This window comes from Leucoraja erinacea, chromosome 8, assembly GCF_028641065.1.
Source record: "Leucoraja erinacea ecotype New England chromosome 8, Leri_hhj_1, whole genome shotgun sequence".
In the NCBI taxonomy this organism is placed as follows: Eukaryota; Metazoa; Chordata; class Chondrichthyes; order Rajiformes; family Rajidae; genus Leucoraja; species Leucoraja erinaceus.
Window position 1 is genome coordinate 3,132,789 of NC_073384.1, and position 18,526 is coordinate 3,151,314.

The 18,526-nt window shown below is 43.7% G+C and overlaps 1 protein-coding gene across 1 annotated transcript; it reads right to left on the reverse strand.

Annotated features, from left to right (window-relative positions):
- Positions 1–134: 134 nt before the first annotated feature.
- On the reverse strand, positions 135–15,548 carry zgc:66455 (uncharacterized protein LOC393502 homolog). The gene is made up of 7 exons (XM_055638880.1): positions 15,516–15,548; positions 9,202–9,252; positions 7,633–7,733; positions 7,035–7,096; positions 5,236–5,396; positions 4,791–4,931; positions 135–1,512 (listed from the first exon to the last, which is right to left on the reverse strand). Exons 3-7 carry the CDS (start codon positions 7,666–7,668, stop codon positions 1,163–1,165), a joined length of 750 nt encoding a protein of 249 aa, XP_055494855.1. The 5' UTR covers positions 7,669–7,733; positions 9,202–9,252; positions 15,516–15,548; the 3' UTR covers positions 135–1,162.
- Between the last annotated feature and the right edge of the window lie 2,978 nt (positions 15,549–18,526).

Sequence of the window (18,526 nt, forward strand, 5' to 3'; positions counted from 1 at the left end):
TGTTTAGACAATGTGCCCTGAATATCTACACTCAGTATTCATATTTGCTGTAGATTGCAACAGAAAACTGGAAACTGAAATCTAACCACTTGTTATTCTCCAAATTATTCACGTATTTTTCCTACACCCATTTGTAAAAAGTAGCAATATAGGTGACTGTTTAAAAGCAGGAGACTACCAAGTTTGTAGACTTTCTATTGAAAATATCAAACCTGTTAAACTGGCGTTAGATATTTCAATTTGTGAAACAAGAATTTAGAAGTTTCGTAACTATGCAGCAAGTATCCCAGAATATTAATTATACATTGAAGGCTGTGCAAAGATCAGTAGGAATACGCACTGCAGACAGTGTAAGTACTTGGAATAACAAAACCATTCGATGTACTATCGCAATAGGGCAGACCAACTCAAAAGAAAAGCAAACAAGTATTTCAATGAATATTGTTTATTCTCACTTCCAGAAAAGAGATGCGATAACATTTTGAAACTGTTTATACAAGTGTTTAAACTCCAAGCAGGAAAAGTATTCAACATTACCTTCAAAATGATTCAAGAACAATTAATTGATTTCCAATACATGCACCCAATATTTATGTTTTCTTGCCTTTATCCTTCCCAATGGATCGTTCAGCATATAAATAGCTTTGCAATTTGGAAATCCATATCTAAAGCAGACAGATCGGAATATTAAAGCTCACTATTGTCTTCTGAACATTTCCAGTTTGTGCTGAAGATGATTCCATACAATTCATCCAATTTTAAATTTACAATTAGCCAGCATTCCTCATCCAATACAGTTCATCCTGTTTCCATAGTCACTTCACGAAGTTGCCATTACCTAGTTCCTAGAAATATTCCATTAACTAGTCCTCAGAAAGACTCTAACCTTGCCCCATAGAGTTCCACTGACAGGGTAAAAAGATACACGATTAAAGATCTGAGGAATGGTAGCATGCAATTTACAATATTTTTCTTCAGCGATATTTATATTTTGAACAAACGATGATTTGAGGTGAACAGAATGCAAATGAATATGATGGTAAGCATCAGCGCCAGAAGAAGCATTGCTTGTCAGCATGGCAGATGTCATTTGACACCATGTCCACACACAGGTTAGAACGCTCTGTATACGGCAGCCATGCCCACCAATCCACCCACCATTTCACAAGTGCGGACTTTCCACCGACCGTTGCTTCTGTACCATTTTAAACCCCATACAATCTCCACGGCCAATCACAACTTCAACGGGCTCACTATTTTTGAAGAAAATTCTGTTATTCTGGGTTCCATCAAATTCGAACAACGATTCTTCCAGCCTCATTTCTTCTTGAGGAAGCAAAGTTTGTTGCCTTGGAAGGAAGTCATCGGAACTCTGGTTACGAGCAAGGATTCTTTTGTTTTTTCTTTTAATCATAAAAAGGAGCATTAACATTATGGCCAGGACCAAAACTACACACAAGATAACACTTGCTAGGATTTCTTGCAAACCAAGGGGAGACACAAAGCCAGATTCTGTAAAGAGAAAGTACATTTACTAGAAGCAACTCTAGACTAAAATAGCATGAAGATTCAATACAATATCTCTACTACCCATTGCTTCCAATGAGGGAGGGGAGGATATTTGTTGGTACATTCCCCCACCCCCACAAACAACATTTTCCAAGAGTTCCATGCTCCGGCAGAATGGATCTTCCCAGGAGCAAGATTATGTGAAGAATGTCCCCGACAAGGAGACATGCGGCAGCTTCAGACCAAGACTCATCAGCATGTCAACTAAAGCCAGACACATTTTCAGTGCCCCTCTACAACATTATTCTTGTCCTTACATCCTTGCACAGTTGTGTGGGAACATTTACTTGCTGCATTGTCCAATTAAAAACGTTGCACCACAGATGTAGCAAGAACCCGATTTGCCGATACCGTGGGTTACTAGAATGGAGCAATTTCTTACTGCAGATCATTCATAATACTCACCCACAGAGCACTTTGGGCCCAATACATCACTCTGTAAACATTGTCATGGGAAGAGTTCAAAATACAACATTTAATAAATAAACAAGTCTTAAATTCCAATTCCAAATTACACCACAGCCTAACCATCTGGGAGGAGATGAAAATTAAATTGTCTTAACGACACTCTTCCAACATTGATACATAGAAAATAGGTGCAGGAGTAGGCCATTCGGCCCTTCGAGCCTGCACCGCCATTCAATACGATCATGGCTGATCATCCAACTCAGTATCCTGTACCTGCCTTCCCTCCATACCCCCTGATCCCTTTAGCCACAAGGGCCACATCTAACTCCCTCTTAAATATAGCCAATGAACTGGCCTCAACTACCTTCTGTGGCAAAGAGTTCCAGAGATTCACCACTCTGTGTGAAAAATATTCTCATCTCGGTCATAAAGGATTTCCCCTTTATCCTTAAACTGTGACCCCTTGTCCTGGACTTCCCCAACATCGGGAACAATCTTCCTGCATCTACCCTGTCCAACCGCTTAAGAATTTTCTATAAGATCCCCCTTCAATCATATGAAAGTCCTGACATCCCAGGAATCAGTCTGTTGAACCTTCTCTGTACTCTCTATGGCAATAATGTCCTTCCTCAGATTTGGAGACCAAAACTGTACACAATACTCCAGGTGTGGTCTCATCAAGACCCTGTACAACTGCAGTAGAACCTCCCTGCTCCTATACTCAAATCCTTTTGCTATGAATGCTAACATACCATTCGCTTTCTTCACTGCCTGCTGCATCTGGATGCCAACTTTCAATGACTGGTGTACCACGACACCCAGGTCTTCTTGCATCTCCCCTTTTCCTAATCAGCCACCATTTAGATAATACTCTACTTTCCTGTATTTGCCACCAAAGGGGATAACCTCGCATTTATCCACATTATACTGCATCTGCCATGCATTTGCCTACTCACCCAGCCTATCCAAGTCACCTTGCAGCCTCCTAGCATCCTCCTCACAGCTAACACTGCCCCCCAGCTTTGTGTCATCTGCAAACTTGGAGATGTTGCAGTCAATTCCCTCATCCAGATCATTAATATATATTGTAAATAGCTGGAGTCCCAGCACTGAGCCTTGCGTACCCCACTAGTTACTGCCTGCCATTGTGAAAAGGACCCATATACTCCTACTCTTTGCTTCCTGTTTGCCAGCCAGTTCTCTATCCACATCAATACTGAACCCCCAATGCCGTGTGCTTTAAGTTTGTATACTAATCTCTTATGTGGGACCTTGTCGACAGCCTTCTGGAAGTCCAGATACACCACATCCACTGGTTCTCCCCTATCCACACTACTAGTTACATCCTTGAAAAATTCTATAAGATTCGTCAGACATGATTTACCTTTTGTAAATCCATGCTGACTTTGTCCAATGATTTCACCACTTTCCAAATGTGCTGCCATCCCATCTTTAATAACTGACTCTAGCAGTTTCCCCACTACCGATGTTAGACTAACTGGTCTGTAATTCCCCATTTTCTCTCTCCATCCCCATTTAACAATTACAGCACGGGTAAACAGCTACCCTCCAATCTTCAGCCCTACTCCAGTCCGTAGAGAACAAAAATTTTTCACAAATGCCCACTATTTCTGCACTCATACCATAACCCTCCATGGGTTGCATCCTACCTACCCTATGGGGATTTATTTTTTTTAATCCATTCAATTTACCTGCCTCCACCACTTCCCGGCTGGAAGCTGGGTTTCACTCAGTTACTCCATCTCATTTGACCCCTGGTCCCCTGCTATTTCCAGCAGATTATTTATGTATTCCTTAGTGAAGACAGAACCAAAGTAGTTATTCAATCCCTATTCTGCAAATGGAAAAGTTGTCCCATCAACAATGTCTATCCCTTTCATCACTTTAAAGACCTCTATCATTTCCCCCCTAATCTTCTGCGCTTCACATATCTATAAAAACCTTCGCAGTATTCAACCTATCCCTGTAACTTAGTTGTTTCATACCCTATTTTCATTTTAGTAATTAAGTACTCTATTTTGTTGACATCCTCCTCTGCTGGGGCTCTGAAAATTTTACCCACCAAATCTGGTAGGCTGCTTTTTTTCTGGCTAATTTGTACACTTCATCTTTTGTTTTGATACTATCCCCGATTTCCCTTGTTACCCACGGATGCACAACCTTCCCCGATTTATTCTTTTGCCAAACTGGGATGAACAATTTTTGTAGTTCTTCCATGCAGTCTTTAAATGCCTTCCATTGCATATCCACAGTCAACCCTTTAAGAATCAATTGCCAGTCTATCTTGGCCAATTCTCTTCTCATACCCTCAAAGTTACCTTTAAGTTCAGATCCCTTGTTTCTGAATTAACAATGTCACTCTCCATCCTAATGAAGAACTCAACCATATTACAGTCACTCTTGCCCAAGGGGCCACGCACAACAAAACTGCTAACTAACCCTTCCTCAATACCCAGTCTAGAATAGCCTGCTCTCTCGTTGGTTCCTCTACATGTTGGTTTAGAAAACTATCCCGCATACATTCCAAGAAATCCTCTTCCTCAGCACCCTTGCCAATTTGATTCACCCAATCTATATGTAGATTGAAGTCGCCCATTATAACTGTTTTACCTTTGTTGCACGCTTTTCTAATTTCCTTTTTGATGCCATGCCCTACTCCACTACTACTGTTAGGTGGCCTGTACACAACACCCACTAATGTTTTCTGCCATACGTCATACATGTCAGAGGGATATACATCATATATATCAGCGGCATATACATCATGGCACATATACGTCAGTTTTAAATACCTGATTTCACATTCTTGGCACAGCCAATGCCAGAAGAAACTTCAAATCCTTTGGGACATCGACAAGAATATAAACCAAATGCATTCAAACAAGTGGCTTCAGGATCGCAGGTGGAAAGCCCAGAGGTACATTCATCCACATCTGCAGGATGGATTGCAGTTAGCAATAAACAATAGACAATGTGCAGGAGTAGGCCATTCAGCTCTTCAAGCCAGCACCACCAAAGTGATCATGGCTGATCATCCCCAATCAGTACCCCATTCCTGCCTTCTCCCCATATCCCCCGACACCGCTATCTTTAAGAGCCCTATCTAGTTCCGTCCATCCTGATGGAATGCCAGCAATCTGTCCATTCCTTAAGGTCATCAGTTATTGCTGGTGTTGAATATTCAGCTGCATCTCATGTAATGACACATTAAAGCATTAAACATGAAAATAACATTACCTTCAATAGATATTAAAAATATCTCAGCTTTTCCATATCGCAGATTAGAAACAGATTTTGACACCAGTTGCTTCAACCGACTCTCAATGAGAATGTAGATATCTTCTGCCCCAGGACTGAAGTATAGCCAGTAGACAAAGAGCAAACCTGGAGCGTCCACACTGAAGTCAAAGGATAGCAGTGGAATTATAGCCAGTAAACATTTAGAAATAATCAATGAACAGGCAAATCTAGCATAGTGAAAAATACCCATGCAATTCACAGCAAGCACGCTGAAATTCCAGTGGAAACTCAAAACCTTTTGCATCAATGGAAAAAACCAATACATTCACACCTTGGCTTCACGATCCAAATAACGAAAACCCCGAGGTAGCGACATTTTTTCGGTCTGCAATGCAATACAGTTAAACGTTCACCGATAGCGGCCCGCAGAGGTAGGCCAGCGGAACCTTCAAGCCGGTCCCACCATTCAAAGGGGAATGGCTAATCATCCCCATTCATAAAAGAGAAGGTGAGAGTATATTGCGCGGGAGGGTTAATAATTGACAATCTGCTGCTGCCTGCCCGATGAGTTAAAAAGTTCCCACGGTAGACACGATTCACAGTGCATCGTGAGTCTTGCATGGGAACTTTTTAACTCAGCGTGCAGGCAGCAGCAGATTATCGCTCCCTTCAGTTTCACCCCACCTACAACCCTCTGCTTCCCGGCCATATGTGTGACCCCTCTCAGCTTTTCCATCATCGCAGATTAGAAACAGATGTCTTCACGACGGCGATGGCTTCAGGACTGACAGTCACCGGAGACGTCAGGACCAATTGGACGTCGACCCCAGGACCACCGAAGTATGAGCCCAGTAGACAAAGAGCAAGCCTGGAGCCCATCCCACTGAAGTCAAAGGATCTGCTGGAATCATAGCCAAACTCATTTAGAAATAATCACGAGCCGAGCAAATCTAGCACTGAGTGAATTTTAAAACCTGCAAAAAAAAATCCATTCCGCAACAGCAAATTCTGAAATTCAAAGGTCGTCTGGTCCCAAGGCTTTCGGATAAAAGGAAAAGTGCACCTGTACAAGACAAATCTCACCCCGCATCAGACCAATGGAGTCTTTAATAGAACGAACAGCAGAGTGAAGATTGATGAGGTATTCAGTAATTACTTTAATGTCATTTTAACCGAGTACTTACATACACGGATGAAACGAAAAAAAATGTTTCTCATTCAGTTCCCATCAGTGCGGTTAATAAAACCATATAGCTTTTAAAAAAAATTAAAATTACCATATTTAAAATAGGCCTAAAAATTGAAATTAAAAAAAAAAAGACATTCAGACCAAACAGTGGCTTTGCTTTGACAGATGCCTAGTATGGGCGAGGTTAGATGTGTTGGTGTGTGATATATATGGGGAGGGGACACAGTCCGTTAACCAGTCTTATTGCCAGTGGGAAGAAGCTGTGGAGCATCCTGCTGGTTCTGCAGCCGATGCTCCTGTACCTCTTCCCAGATGGCAGAATGGAGAAGATGGATGACGGTAAATACCAGACAGGTCTCAATCACTTCAGTTAGGCATCTTGGACTTTCAACTACTCCATTAAGTGGATAGATAACAGTTCACTGTAACCTTAATATTTTAAAACGCTTTGAAAGTTGTAAGGAAACATGAAATCAACGAGATGCAAGTTTACACAGATTCAAGAAGCAGATGATCCACCACTGAGTAAAAGGATCAGTAACAACAACCACCTCCCCAAACGCACCCTTCCTAAAATACACAATGCATGGACATCAGTAGATTTTACCTCTTAATAGTTAGAAGAAATAACTCTTTGAAAGATGAAAATGTTGAAAGCTTTTCGATAACCTGAAAAATTGTAAAAGACAATGTTAATAAGAAGTTCAGGGATGTCAGGACTGTCTTATGAAGAAAGACTGGATAGACTTGGTTTATACTAGAATTTAGGAGATTGAGAGGGGATCTTATAGAAACTTACAAAATTCTTAAGGGGTTGGACAGGCTAGATGCAGGAAGATTGTTCTCGATGTTGGGGAAGTCCAGGACAAGGGGTCACAGCTTAAGGATAAGGGGGAAATCCTTTAAAACCGAGATGAGAAGAACTTTTTTCACACAGAGAGTGGTGAATCTCTGGAACTCTCTGCCACAGAGGGTAGTTGAGGCCAGTTCATTGGCTATATTTAAGAGGGAGTTAGATGTGGCCCTTCTGGCTAAGGGGATCAGGGGGTATGGAGAGAAGGCAGGTATGGGATACTGAGTTGGATGATCAGCCATGATCATATTGAATGGCGGTGCAGGCTCGAAGGGCCGAATGGCCTACTCCTGCACCTAATTTCTATGTTTCTATGTTAAGTCTGACACAGAAGATGCAGTAAATAACTCACCAGCCGTTTGATGGATCTTCCAATCCGCCTCTCCATCCCTTCAAATCCTTTGAAATTTGCACCGACAAACTTTATCCCGACAGACAGTTGAAACAAATAATCTATAGAGGCAAATCATTCACTCAAAGAGAGTCAGGAAAGGGAACATCTTGCATGAGAACAAGGCTGATTACACCAATACCAACTTCATTTTCTCACCATTCCTTTGTCCTTAATCAATTTCCCTTCATGTAGCGATTACAAGTTCTGTCCCATAGTTCTAATAGGACAGGCCATGGTTAATATCCCACTGCTAAAGACTTGCAAAGTCTTGGATCTTATGTTCCTGGTTACCATGAAGTGTAAATTCTTCTTTCACAGTTATATATCAAAACATGTTAAAAGGACACAAATATAACCTGCTGCTCTGATTTTGAATGTTTTAAACGGTAAACTATTTTGTCCAAATCCAATAACTCCCAAATTTGTTCCAATTATGACTAACGCAGGTCCCCAATATCATCTCGTACAAGTCTTTTATTCTTCCTAGCAAAGCCATTCTCTGGGTCTGGTCTATAGTCAGTATCCCTCAATACTCAATTTCAACAAGAAATGGGCAATACGTTGCAATTCACCATCAAAGGAAGTCGGGTCAAGAACAAAATGCGACCATTATCATCATTTGTGAAATCCATCTCAATCTGTTCAATTTGGCATTATTGGTTTACATAGACATAGAACAAAGGTGCAGGAGTAGGCCATTCAGCCCTTCGAGCCAGCCCCATGATTCAATATGATCATGGCTGATCACCCAGTTCCTGCTTTCTCCCCATATCCCTCGATTCCATTAGCCCTTGGAGCTAAATCTAACTCTTGAAAACATCCAGCGAATCGGCCTCCACTGCCTTCTGTGGCAGAGAATTCCACAGATTCACACAACTCTCTGGGTGAAAAGGTTTTATTCATCTCAGTCCTAAATGGCCTACCCCTTATTCTTAAAGTGTGGTCCCCTGGTTCTGGACTCCCCCAACAAGGGGGAACAGTTTTCCTGCATCTAGTCTGTCAATCCCTTAAGAATTTTATATGTTTCTATAAGATCCCCTCTCACCCGTCTAAATTCCAGTGAATACAAGCCTAGTCAATCCATCCTTAGCCCAGTCGATCCATTGCTCGTCTTGTTTTAATCCTTCATGTAGTGTTGAACTGGTCTACTCACTAATTTCTGACACCTACTTGCCCATCATATCAGACCAGACAGAGTCAATTTGCAGCTTAAAGAACACAGCCCATTTTGTTATTGTAGAATTTTGGATTAGGGAGTCAACTTGGGCTCAACCAGTCTAAAATAATTTAGAGTCAGAGTGTCATGCACAATGGGAACAAGCCCTTCAGCCCAACTTGCCCATGCTGGCCTCGTCAATTACTTGTACAACTTAATTATTTTCTGGAATTAGTGTACAAATAAGTAGATTAATTGAATTCATTTTTTACAATTTTTCAAAAGTCACCTCTAGTTTGAGATTGGTCACAATATTTTAACCACAAGTACAGGTCCAGTAAATTTCACACAATGATGGTCCAACTGTTTACCTCCAGGATACACTTTTGGGGCATCTGATATTTCACTATTGAAATCTGTATCTGGAAAAGAGAACTTTTTTTAAAATACACAATAATGATTAAGTAAGGCATAGTTTTGGCCATCATAAAGTTACTTCAATACAAAGCATCATTCAGCCAAGATCAGTGGTGTGAATAATACTATTTAAATGTCAACTCAAAATGGTTGCAAAATTAAGTTATTCTAAATAGCTACAATGAACCAGGCAAAGCATCCATATATTAAGCACCAAGCCTTTTATCCTTTATGTTGACAGGCAAATCAAGTGCCTTAAGACTGGTCGGAGGCGCAGCGTTTCTCCGGGCTGCAGCTTCGACCCGTCCTCGCGGCCTACCAGCGGGCCTGGGCGGCGTTTCCCGTCGCGGACCGCCCAGAACCTCGGCTTCGGCGGCGGCACAGCGCTGGAGCGTCATCGTGGAGCGGGCGATGCCTTGCCTGGGTCGCCGCGCTGGAGCTCCGGTGAGCTGAGACCGCTGAGGAAAACATCGTGGAGCTGCGGGTCTGAGGAGCGGCCAGCTGCGGGGGCGGTGAACTTTACACCGGGAGCCTGGGATCTCGCGACGAGATCGGCAGTTGTGGAGCTCCAACCGGCGCGGCCTTGTCGGCTTCGGAAGCCGCAGCCTCCAGTACGGAGTCTGCCGTTCCAGGGTTCCCAAGCCGCTGTGAGGACTCTCCCGACGCCGGAGCACCATCACCCTGTGAGAACGGCCTGGAACATTGGGCCTCCGTAGAGGCAACTGTTGAGGCCTCAATGGGCCCGACTATGGGTGAACTGGGGTTGGGGACTGGACTTTGTGCCTTCCCTCATGGTGGGAGCCATTGTGGGGGGGATGTTCTTTGTGTTTAAGACTCTCATTGGCGTTATGTCTGTATTCTTTTTTTTGTGTGCTGCAAAACGGCAAAAAGCATTTCACTTCATTACACCTCGGTGTATGTGAATGTGACTAATAAAAACCTTTGAATACTTTGTGATAATGAGCACAGTATTAACTGTTGCTGACCAAGCATGATATTCTGGTAGAGCTGGACATTAGACAACATGAGCATGAAAATAAATGCTTAATGTATAACGGTTGTGCGGCAAGATGTTTAATTTACTGTAAACAATGTTCTATGCTTTAAACAGAGGCCCACTGATGCAGTCTTAAGAAGGGTTTCGGCCCGAAACGTCGCCTATTTTCTTTGCTCCATAGATGCTGCTGCACCCGCTGAGCAGCAATTTTGTGTACCTTCAGCCCACTGATGATTTTTGATTAGGGTTTGAATAATGTGGGATTCAAATATTGTTTTAAACAAAGTATCTTATAGAAACTTACAAAATTCTTAAGGGGTTGGACAGGCTAGATGCAGGAAGATTTTTCCCGATGTTGGGGAAGTCCAGAACAAGGGGTCACAGTTTAAGGATAAGGGGGAAATCTTTTAGGACTGAGATGAGAAAAACATTTTTACACAGTAATAAAAACCTTCGAATACTTTGAATACTAGTGCCTTAAGCCTCAGCGATGCTCCCAATATTGCCCAATTTATTTCTCCTCAGAACCCCTGAAGTGGTTAATGACAATGCCAAGTTTCATAAAGCACTAAATAGGTAATATTGATGTTTAAGAAGGAACTGCAGATGCTGGAAAATCGATGGTACACAAAAATGCTGGAGAAACTCAGCGGGTGCAGCAGCATCTATGGACCGAAGGAAATAGGTAACGTTTCAGGCCGAAACCCTTCTTCAGACCAGGTAATATTGAGAATGTGTTACTGTAAAAGCTAACTCTCACAAGTCACAATCCACCATTTTAAGATGAACATTCTAGTTTCATTCCCAACGATGGCGTTATGATTGTTATGATCCACAAGCTAGTGAAAATGGCACATGGGAATCCTGGCACATTCTTTGCCAAATGGCAGTGGGAGTGGATCAGAACAGGGGAGCAACAATTCTGTATTCAAGCTAATTGTTCACAACTTGACATCCATTTGTCTTTTGGCCGATCAGAACCAACAAAAGGAATAATTGGGGAATCTGAAGAAAACTGATTGAAGTGGAAGTGGAGAGATGCATTTGCGAGGTCAGTTGTATTTGCATCAGGAGATACTTGCTGAAAGCCTGTGCACCAGGGGTCATTATTTCCCTATTGCAATGGAATGTAAAGACCATGCATAAATACAAGAAAGCCATCTCACTTCTGGTTATTGGCTCCATTGTTTTTGACATCTATAATTCGAGTCATCTTCATCCTTGATTATCCCCAAACACTGGACCAAGTTTAAATTCAAACTTTGGCCAGAAATCTTTATTTTCATAAGATCAGAAGTGATAGGAGCAGAATTAGGCCATTCGGCCCATCAAGTCTACTCCGCCATTCAATCATGGCTGATCTATCTCTCCCGCCTAATCCTATTCTCCAGCCTTCTCCCCATAACCTCAGACACCCGCACTAATCAAGAATCTATCCAATCTCTACCTTAAAAATATCCACCAACGGCCTTCTGTAGCAAAGAATTCCACAGATTCACCACCCTCCTCCTCATCTCCTTCCTACAAGAACGTCCTTTAATTCTGAGGCTGTGACCTCTAGTCCTGGACTCTCCCACTAGTGGAAACATCCTCTCCACATCCACTCTATCCAAGCCTTTCACTATTCTGTGCGTTTCAATGAGGTCTCCCCCTTCATTCTTCTAAACTCCAGGGAGTACAGGCCCAGTGTGGTGAAGCCCTCTTATTTTAGTAACATTAACTACAAATATCATGGAGTTTAGGTGGGTACAAACCCAGGGAAGTTATCTTTCGTTACAACATCACCTTCAACCAGTCCATGTACCACCACCAAATTACATTCCACAATCCGTCACTGCCTTTGTGTCCAAGTTTCAGACTAAAGAGCTTCACCAACTCTGGCATCTTGTCAGCCAATTCTAAATTGTGCTCTTAGATTATCTTTTAAACTGATTCTCTTCTGATGAATGTCAAAAGTAAAGGATGTCAAAGTAATAGGATGTCAACAAAATAGAGAGAGTACAGAGGAGATTTACTAGAATGTTGCCTGGGTTTCAACAACTAAGTTACAGAGATAGGTTGAATAAGTTAGGTCTTTATTCTCTGGAGCGCAGAAGGTTAAGGGGGGACTTGATAGAGGTCTTTAAAATGATGAAGGGATAGACAGAGTTGATGTGGACAAGCTTTTCCCTTTGAGATAGGGAAGATTCAAACAAGAGGACATGACTTCAGAATTAAGGGACAGACGTTTAGGGGTAATATGAGGGGGAACTTCTTTACTCAGAGAGTGGTAGCGGTGTGGAATGAGCTTCCAGTGGAAGTGGTGGAGGCAGGTTCATTGGTATCATTTAAAAATAAATTGGATAGGCATATGGATGAGAAGGGAATGGAGGGTTATGGTACGAGTGCAGGCAGGTGGGACTAAGGGAAAAAAATGTGTTCGGCATGGACTTGTAGGGCCGAGATGGCCTGTTTCCGTGCTGTAATTGTTATATGGTTATATGGTTAAAGTTTTAGTTCAATGTAAAAAGGCACAGAGTGCTGGAGTAACTCAGCGGGTCAGGCAGCATCTGTGGAGAACACGGATAGGTGACGTTTTAGGTCGGGACCCTTCTTCAGACAGAGGCCTCGGGTTTCAGAAGTACTTTTATTATCTGTATCTTCACATCCTGTGGGCAGGTTCTTGGTCAAAGGAAGGAACTTGTTCCATGACCAGATAACAGTCCCTAACAGGTTGCAATGTTTAAATAGCAGAATACTAAAGCCATGGACAACATTAAAGCTACAATGAGCAATGCAGGAGAGGACACAAATACACTGGCAGCACCCAAGTTGTTTGTGCTGAACTACAAATCCTCCAAGGCTTTCCAGCTGTCAACCAGGTTTTGGTAAATGGCCATTGGGTCAGGCGTCAGAGAAATAAGGTAGGGGAGGACTAGTAGGGCAGGGAACCAATGTAAAAAAAATGCAAACACCACGAGTAATCTGCACCAGAATAAGCTCCAGCACATCTATCTATATACTTTTAAAACTCCGTGTGTGTGTCTTTATTTGTTTGTGTCAGATTAGATTTTTGGCCTTTGATTCCTTGGTCCGCCAAAACCACACGCCAAAACTCTGAGATTTTTTCCATTTCGCTAGCGATTTCACTTTTACATTTGCAGATCTACTCCTCACTATATTTAGACATTTTTATGAACACATTTTTTAATAGAATCCTCCTCCCCCCCCACTAAATTTTTAAAATCTAAACGGCTCTTACCAGCTGCGACGTCACAATGCCCACCCGTCTCCAGGCCCTGCCCCCCCACCACTGTGGATTAAATGCTCCAAGAGATCGAGAAACTTCTGCAGAACAAACATTCTACAGCTCCGTTCCGCTGTAGCTTCTTTGTTCTTACACATCTCGGGGCAACGACTCATCACGCGCTGAACCTTATCATCACTGTTGGCGCAGCTCGTGAAGCCTTGCGCGCGCATTCCAGCTGCGGGTTTACAGAGTCAGAAGCTGCTTCTCTCTCTGCATTTGGCAGCCGGCTCTCCTCCATCCCCACGGCCCGCACAATGCCAAGCACGCTCATGCCACACCTCCCGCCCGCTCACTTCAACACCCCCCATTTCACCTCTCTACACCCACCCTTCCCCCACCTCCCCCGTCTCTCCCTTCCCCCTCTCCATTCCCCCTCACCCACTCCTCCCCCCCCCTCTCCCTCTGTCTCTACCCCCTCTCTCTACCCACCCTCTCTAGACACACCTGCGAGTTGGGGGCTATGCGTCAGTGGATAGGGCAGTTATGGGGGTAAAAGGAGCAAATTAATATAATATCAAGGGGGGGTAGTTATCGTGTGTTCGGGGTGGTAGTTAGTGTGTGATGCCACATGCTGCCCTCCCCCCACAACCTGGGGCCTGCACTTGGTCTAGTTCTATTTAGAATCAAGCCGTTTGCATTTTCTGCTGCTCTAGTGTTACAGGAGACCACATGCCTTCACTATGGTTTTAAACCAACTAGAATAGCAGCATCGTTCCTTTACTAACGGCACTGTCACTAGCACAGGCACACTTCATTAGCTAGCTGTAAATCAATCAAGTTAACAAAAATAAATCATTAACTACACCGTGTTATGTGTAAACATTGAAAGCATCATTGCAGTGCATTTGGTATCATGTTTCTTGCCACAATCCCAGGCACCTTCATCTCTGGAGCGCAGAAACCAGAGGAATGTGCATTTATTTGTTCACACCCATTCTAGCTAATCACTGCAACAATTCAGATCCAATTTAAAATTTCTTCAAGCTCAATCCGATACGCTTTGCCAAAGAGCAAGACATTTCATGAACAAACATGGAGTTGCCAGTTCAAAATTAATTGATGCAAAGTAATAAACATCAGTTGGTTATCTCAACCTTAAAGACCAGGTAGTTTTGTCACAAGTAATGCCTGCTGAGTATTTCAATGTTAGTAAACTCATGATTACCCAGAAATACATTTCAGCCCATGCAAGCTAAATACGTTCCAACATCTAATAGCAACAAATAGTCCAAGGGCAAGCCATGCAAAGCCAAGTGTCCAAATCTGTGATAGAAACATAGAAAATAGGTGCAGCAGTAGGCCATTCAGCCCTTGAGCCTGCACCGCCATTCAATATAATCATGGCTGATCATCCAACTCGGTATCCTGTACCTGCCTTCTCTCCATATCCCCCTGATCCCTTTAGCCACAAGGGCCACATCCAACTCCCTCTTAAATATAGCCAATGAACTGGCCTCAACTACCTTCTGTGGCAGAGAGTTCCAGAGATTCACCACACTGCGGGAAAAATGTTTTTCTCATCTCGGTCCTAAAGGATTTCATCCTTCATCCTTAAACTGTGACCCCTTGTCCTGGACTTCCCCAACATCGGGAACAATCTTCCTGCATCTAACCTGTCCAACCCCTTAAGAATTTTGTACGTTTCTATAAGATCCCCCCTCAATCTTCTAAATTCTAGTGAGTACAAGCCGAGTCTATCCAGTCTATGATGACTAACCCATGTTCTACTGTAGTGGGCGAGTGCACCCCAACTGGCTGCTCCTCATGTTCCACCCCCCAAAGATTTATAACAAAACTTCAGTATAATTACTAACAGGGGCAGAGCACCTCAATGTGTGCACATCATGCAACATGTGGACCATACAAGCTGGAGTCATCACCCAAACTAAACAATCTGAAGAGGAACAAGTTTTTTTACAAAGTCACTCGGAAACGATCAATGGAAAATCCTTTAAAAAGTAGCAATTAAAATAAAATCTTACCATTCTTGGGTTTTTCAGTTTGACCATTCACAACTTCCTAAATAGAAAAGCTTATAATCAGTTTCAAGCCAAGGCAACAACAAGCTCTTTAAAATTGCAGATACAACACGTTATTCAAGTTAAATCGGATTCACTTCATCTGCAAAGTTAATACTTTGTCGCATCTTAAGTTGGAATGAACGATGGTCCCAAAATGCCAACCGATTGTCACCATTGATATTGGCCAATTTAAACATGTTATTACTGGCAGCAAATTAACTGGTCAATTGAAACCCGGCCAGGTTTACACTGCAACGTTCCACACCATCAACAACTATACAATACCAATGCAGATTAAAACATTAAACTCAATTCACAGCTTGTGTTGTGATGCAGGAGATTTTTTTAATTTATTTTTTTAATATATAAAACAGACACATTCAAATGGAAGGTACACAAAAAAGCTGGAGAAACTCAGCGGGTGCAGCAGCATCTATGGAGCGAAGGAAATGGGCAACGTTTCGGGCCGAAACCCTTCTTCAGACTGATCGGGGGCGGGGGTGGGTGGGGACAAGAAAGGGAAAAGGAGGAGGAGCCCGAAGGCTGGGGGATGGGAGGAGACAGCAGGGGGACTGAGGAAGGGGAGGAGACAGCAAGGACTAACAAAATTGGGAGAATTCGATGTTCATGCCCCCGGGATGCAGACTCCCCAAACGGAATACGAGGTGCTGTTCCTCCAATTTCCGGTGCTGGTCGCTGTGGCCATGGAGGAGACCCAGGACAGAGAGGTCGGAGACGGAGTGGGAGGGGGAGTTGAAGTGCTGAGCCACCGGGAGGTCAGGTTGGTTATTGCGGACCGAGCTGAGGTGTTCGGCGAAACGATCGCCCAACCTCCGCTTGGTCTCACCGATATAGATCTGCTGATATCTAGAGCAGCGGACGCAATAGATGAGGTTGGAGGAAAACCTCTGTCGCACCTGGGACGATTGCTTGGGTCCTTGAATGGAGTCGAGGGGGGAGGTAAAGGGACAAGTGTTGCATCTCTTGCGGTTGCAAGGGAAAGTGCCCGGGGAGGGGGTGGTACGAGAGGGAAGGGAAGAATTGACAAGGGAGTTATGGAGGGAGCGGTCTTTGCGCAAGGCAGATATGGGGGGGAAGATGGGAAGATGTGGCGAGTGGTGGGGTCACGTTGGAGGTGGCGAAACTGACGGAGGATTACTTTTTGTATGTGACGGCTGGTGGGGTGAAAGGTGAGGACTAGGGGGACTCGGCCCTTGTTGGGAGTGGGGGGATGGGGAGAGAGAGCAGTGTTGCGGGGTATGGAAGAGACCCTGGTGCAAGCCTCAATTATGGTGGAGGAGGGGAACCCCCGTTCCCTGAATAATGAGGACATTTCAGATGTCCTGGTGTGGAACGTCTCATCCGTGGAGCAGATGCGGCGTAGACGGAGGAATTGGGAGTAGGGGATGGAGTCCTTACAGGAAGCAGGGTGGGAAGAAGTGTAGTCCAGATAGCCATGGGAGTCAGTGGGTTTATAGCGTATGTCGGTCAGAATGGAACCTTCCTTAACCCCAAAGGTTATCAAAGCTTCACCATCCAATCTCAGCCCTCGCATGCAAACATCATTCTCTCCAGCCCTCTCACATCTTGCAGTCGTACAGGGTCTTGGTGAGACCACACCTGGAGTATTGCGTACAGTTTTGGTCTCCAAATCTGAGGAAGGACATTCTTGCCATAGAGGGAGTGCAGAGAAGGTTCACCAGACTGATTCCTGGGATGTCAGGACTTTCATATGAAGAAAGACTGGATAGACTCGGCTTGTACTCGCTAGAATTTAGAAGATTGAGGGGGGACTTATAGAAACGTACAAAATTCTTAAGAAGTTGGACAGGCTAGATACAGGAAGATTGTTCCCGATGTTGGGGAAGTCCAGAACAAGGGGTCACGGTTTAAGGATTAGGGGGAAGTCTTTTAGGACTGAGGTGAGAAAAACATTTTTCACACAGAGAGTGGTGAATCTGTGGAATTCTCTGCCACAAAAGGTAGTTGAGACCAGTTCATTGGCTATATTTAAGAGGGAGTTAGATGTGGCCCTTGTGGCTAAAGGGATCAGGGGGTATGGAGAGAAGGCAGGTACAGGATACCGAGTTGGATGATCAGCCATGATCATATTGAATGGCGGTGCAGGCTCGAAGGGCCGAATGGCCTACTCCTGCACCTATTGTATTTTACTGCCCCCTCACCAGCTAAATCAAGGCCAACATCATTCAACTTTCCAATTAGTTGTGACACCAGCAGATTAACATTGCTCCATGGACCAACTCCAGCACTGTAGCATTCTACAATCTCAGTTTAATCAATGTTCTGTTCTTTCTGTCAGACTGCAAACCTCCATTGTTACCCCACATTAAACCGTCTGCTAAACATTCGTCCTCATTCTACGTATCCTCATGATAGACACAGAGTGCTGGAGTAACTCAGCGGGTCAGGCAGCATCTGTGGAGAAGATTCAGGTCAAGACCTTTCTTCAGGCAGCCTCATCCCATTTTGTCCATTATCCTCATCCCACAGCATCTTCCTTGCTGCCAGCTACCCCATTTATCTGTAAATGGTCAACAAATGTCACTGCAATTCATCAGCGACTGAAAGCTCAATGAGCCCAAGACACATCATGTCTACACCTCATGTGTCAGTCGATGCTGGAATCACTAACAATCCACTCTAGGAACAGTGTACGTTGCCACAGGCAGTAACCATCGTGCCACCTGAACCTAAATGCGTCTCATGTAGTGGGTAGTGTTTTACCGCCCTGTTCATGAAACCCTCAAACAATGGGAATAGAGGAAGGGTTGTTTCCAGGAATGGCACGGAGAAGACACAGGAACTGGGATTGTCGTGTTCACCAGCCAATGGTCACACATTCTCCTCATGCCAAATATAGAACAAACACAAAGTGTGTCAAAGATTTCCAGAAAGTTTGCTCAAGTTTTATAGATTTCCAAATGCCCCCGTTATCACTTCCTTCCAAATGT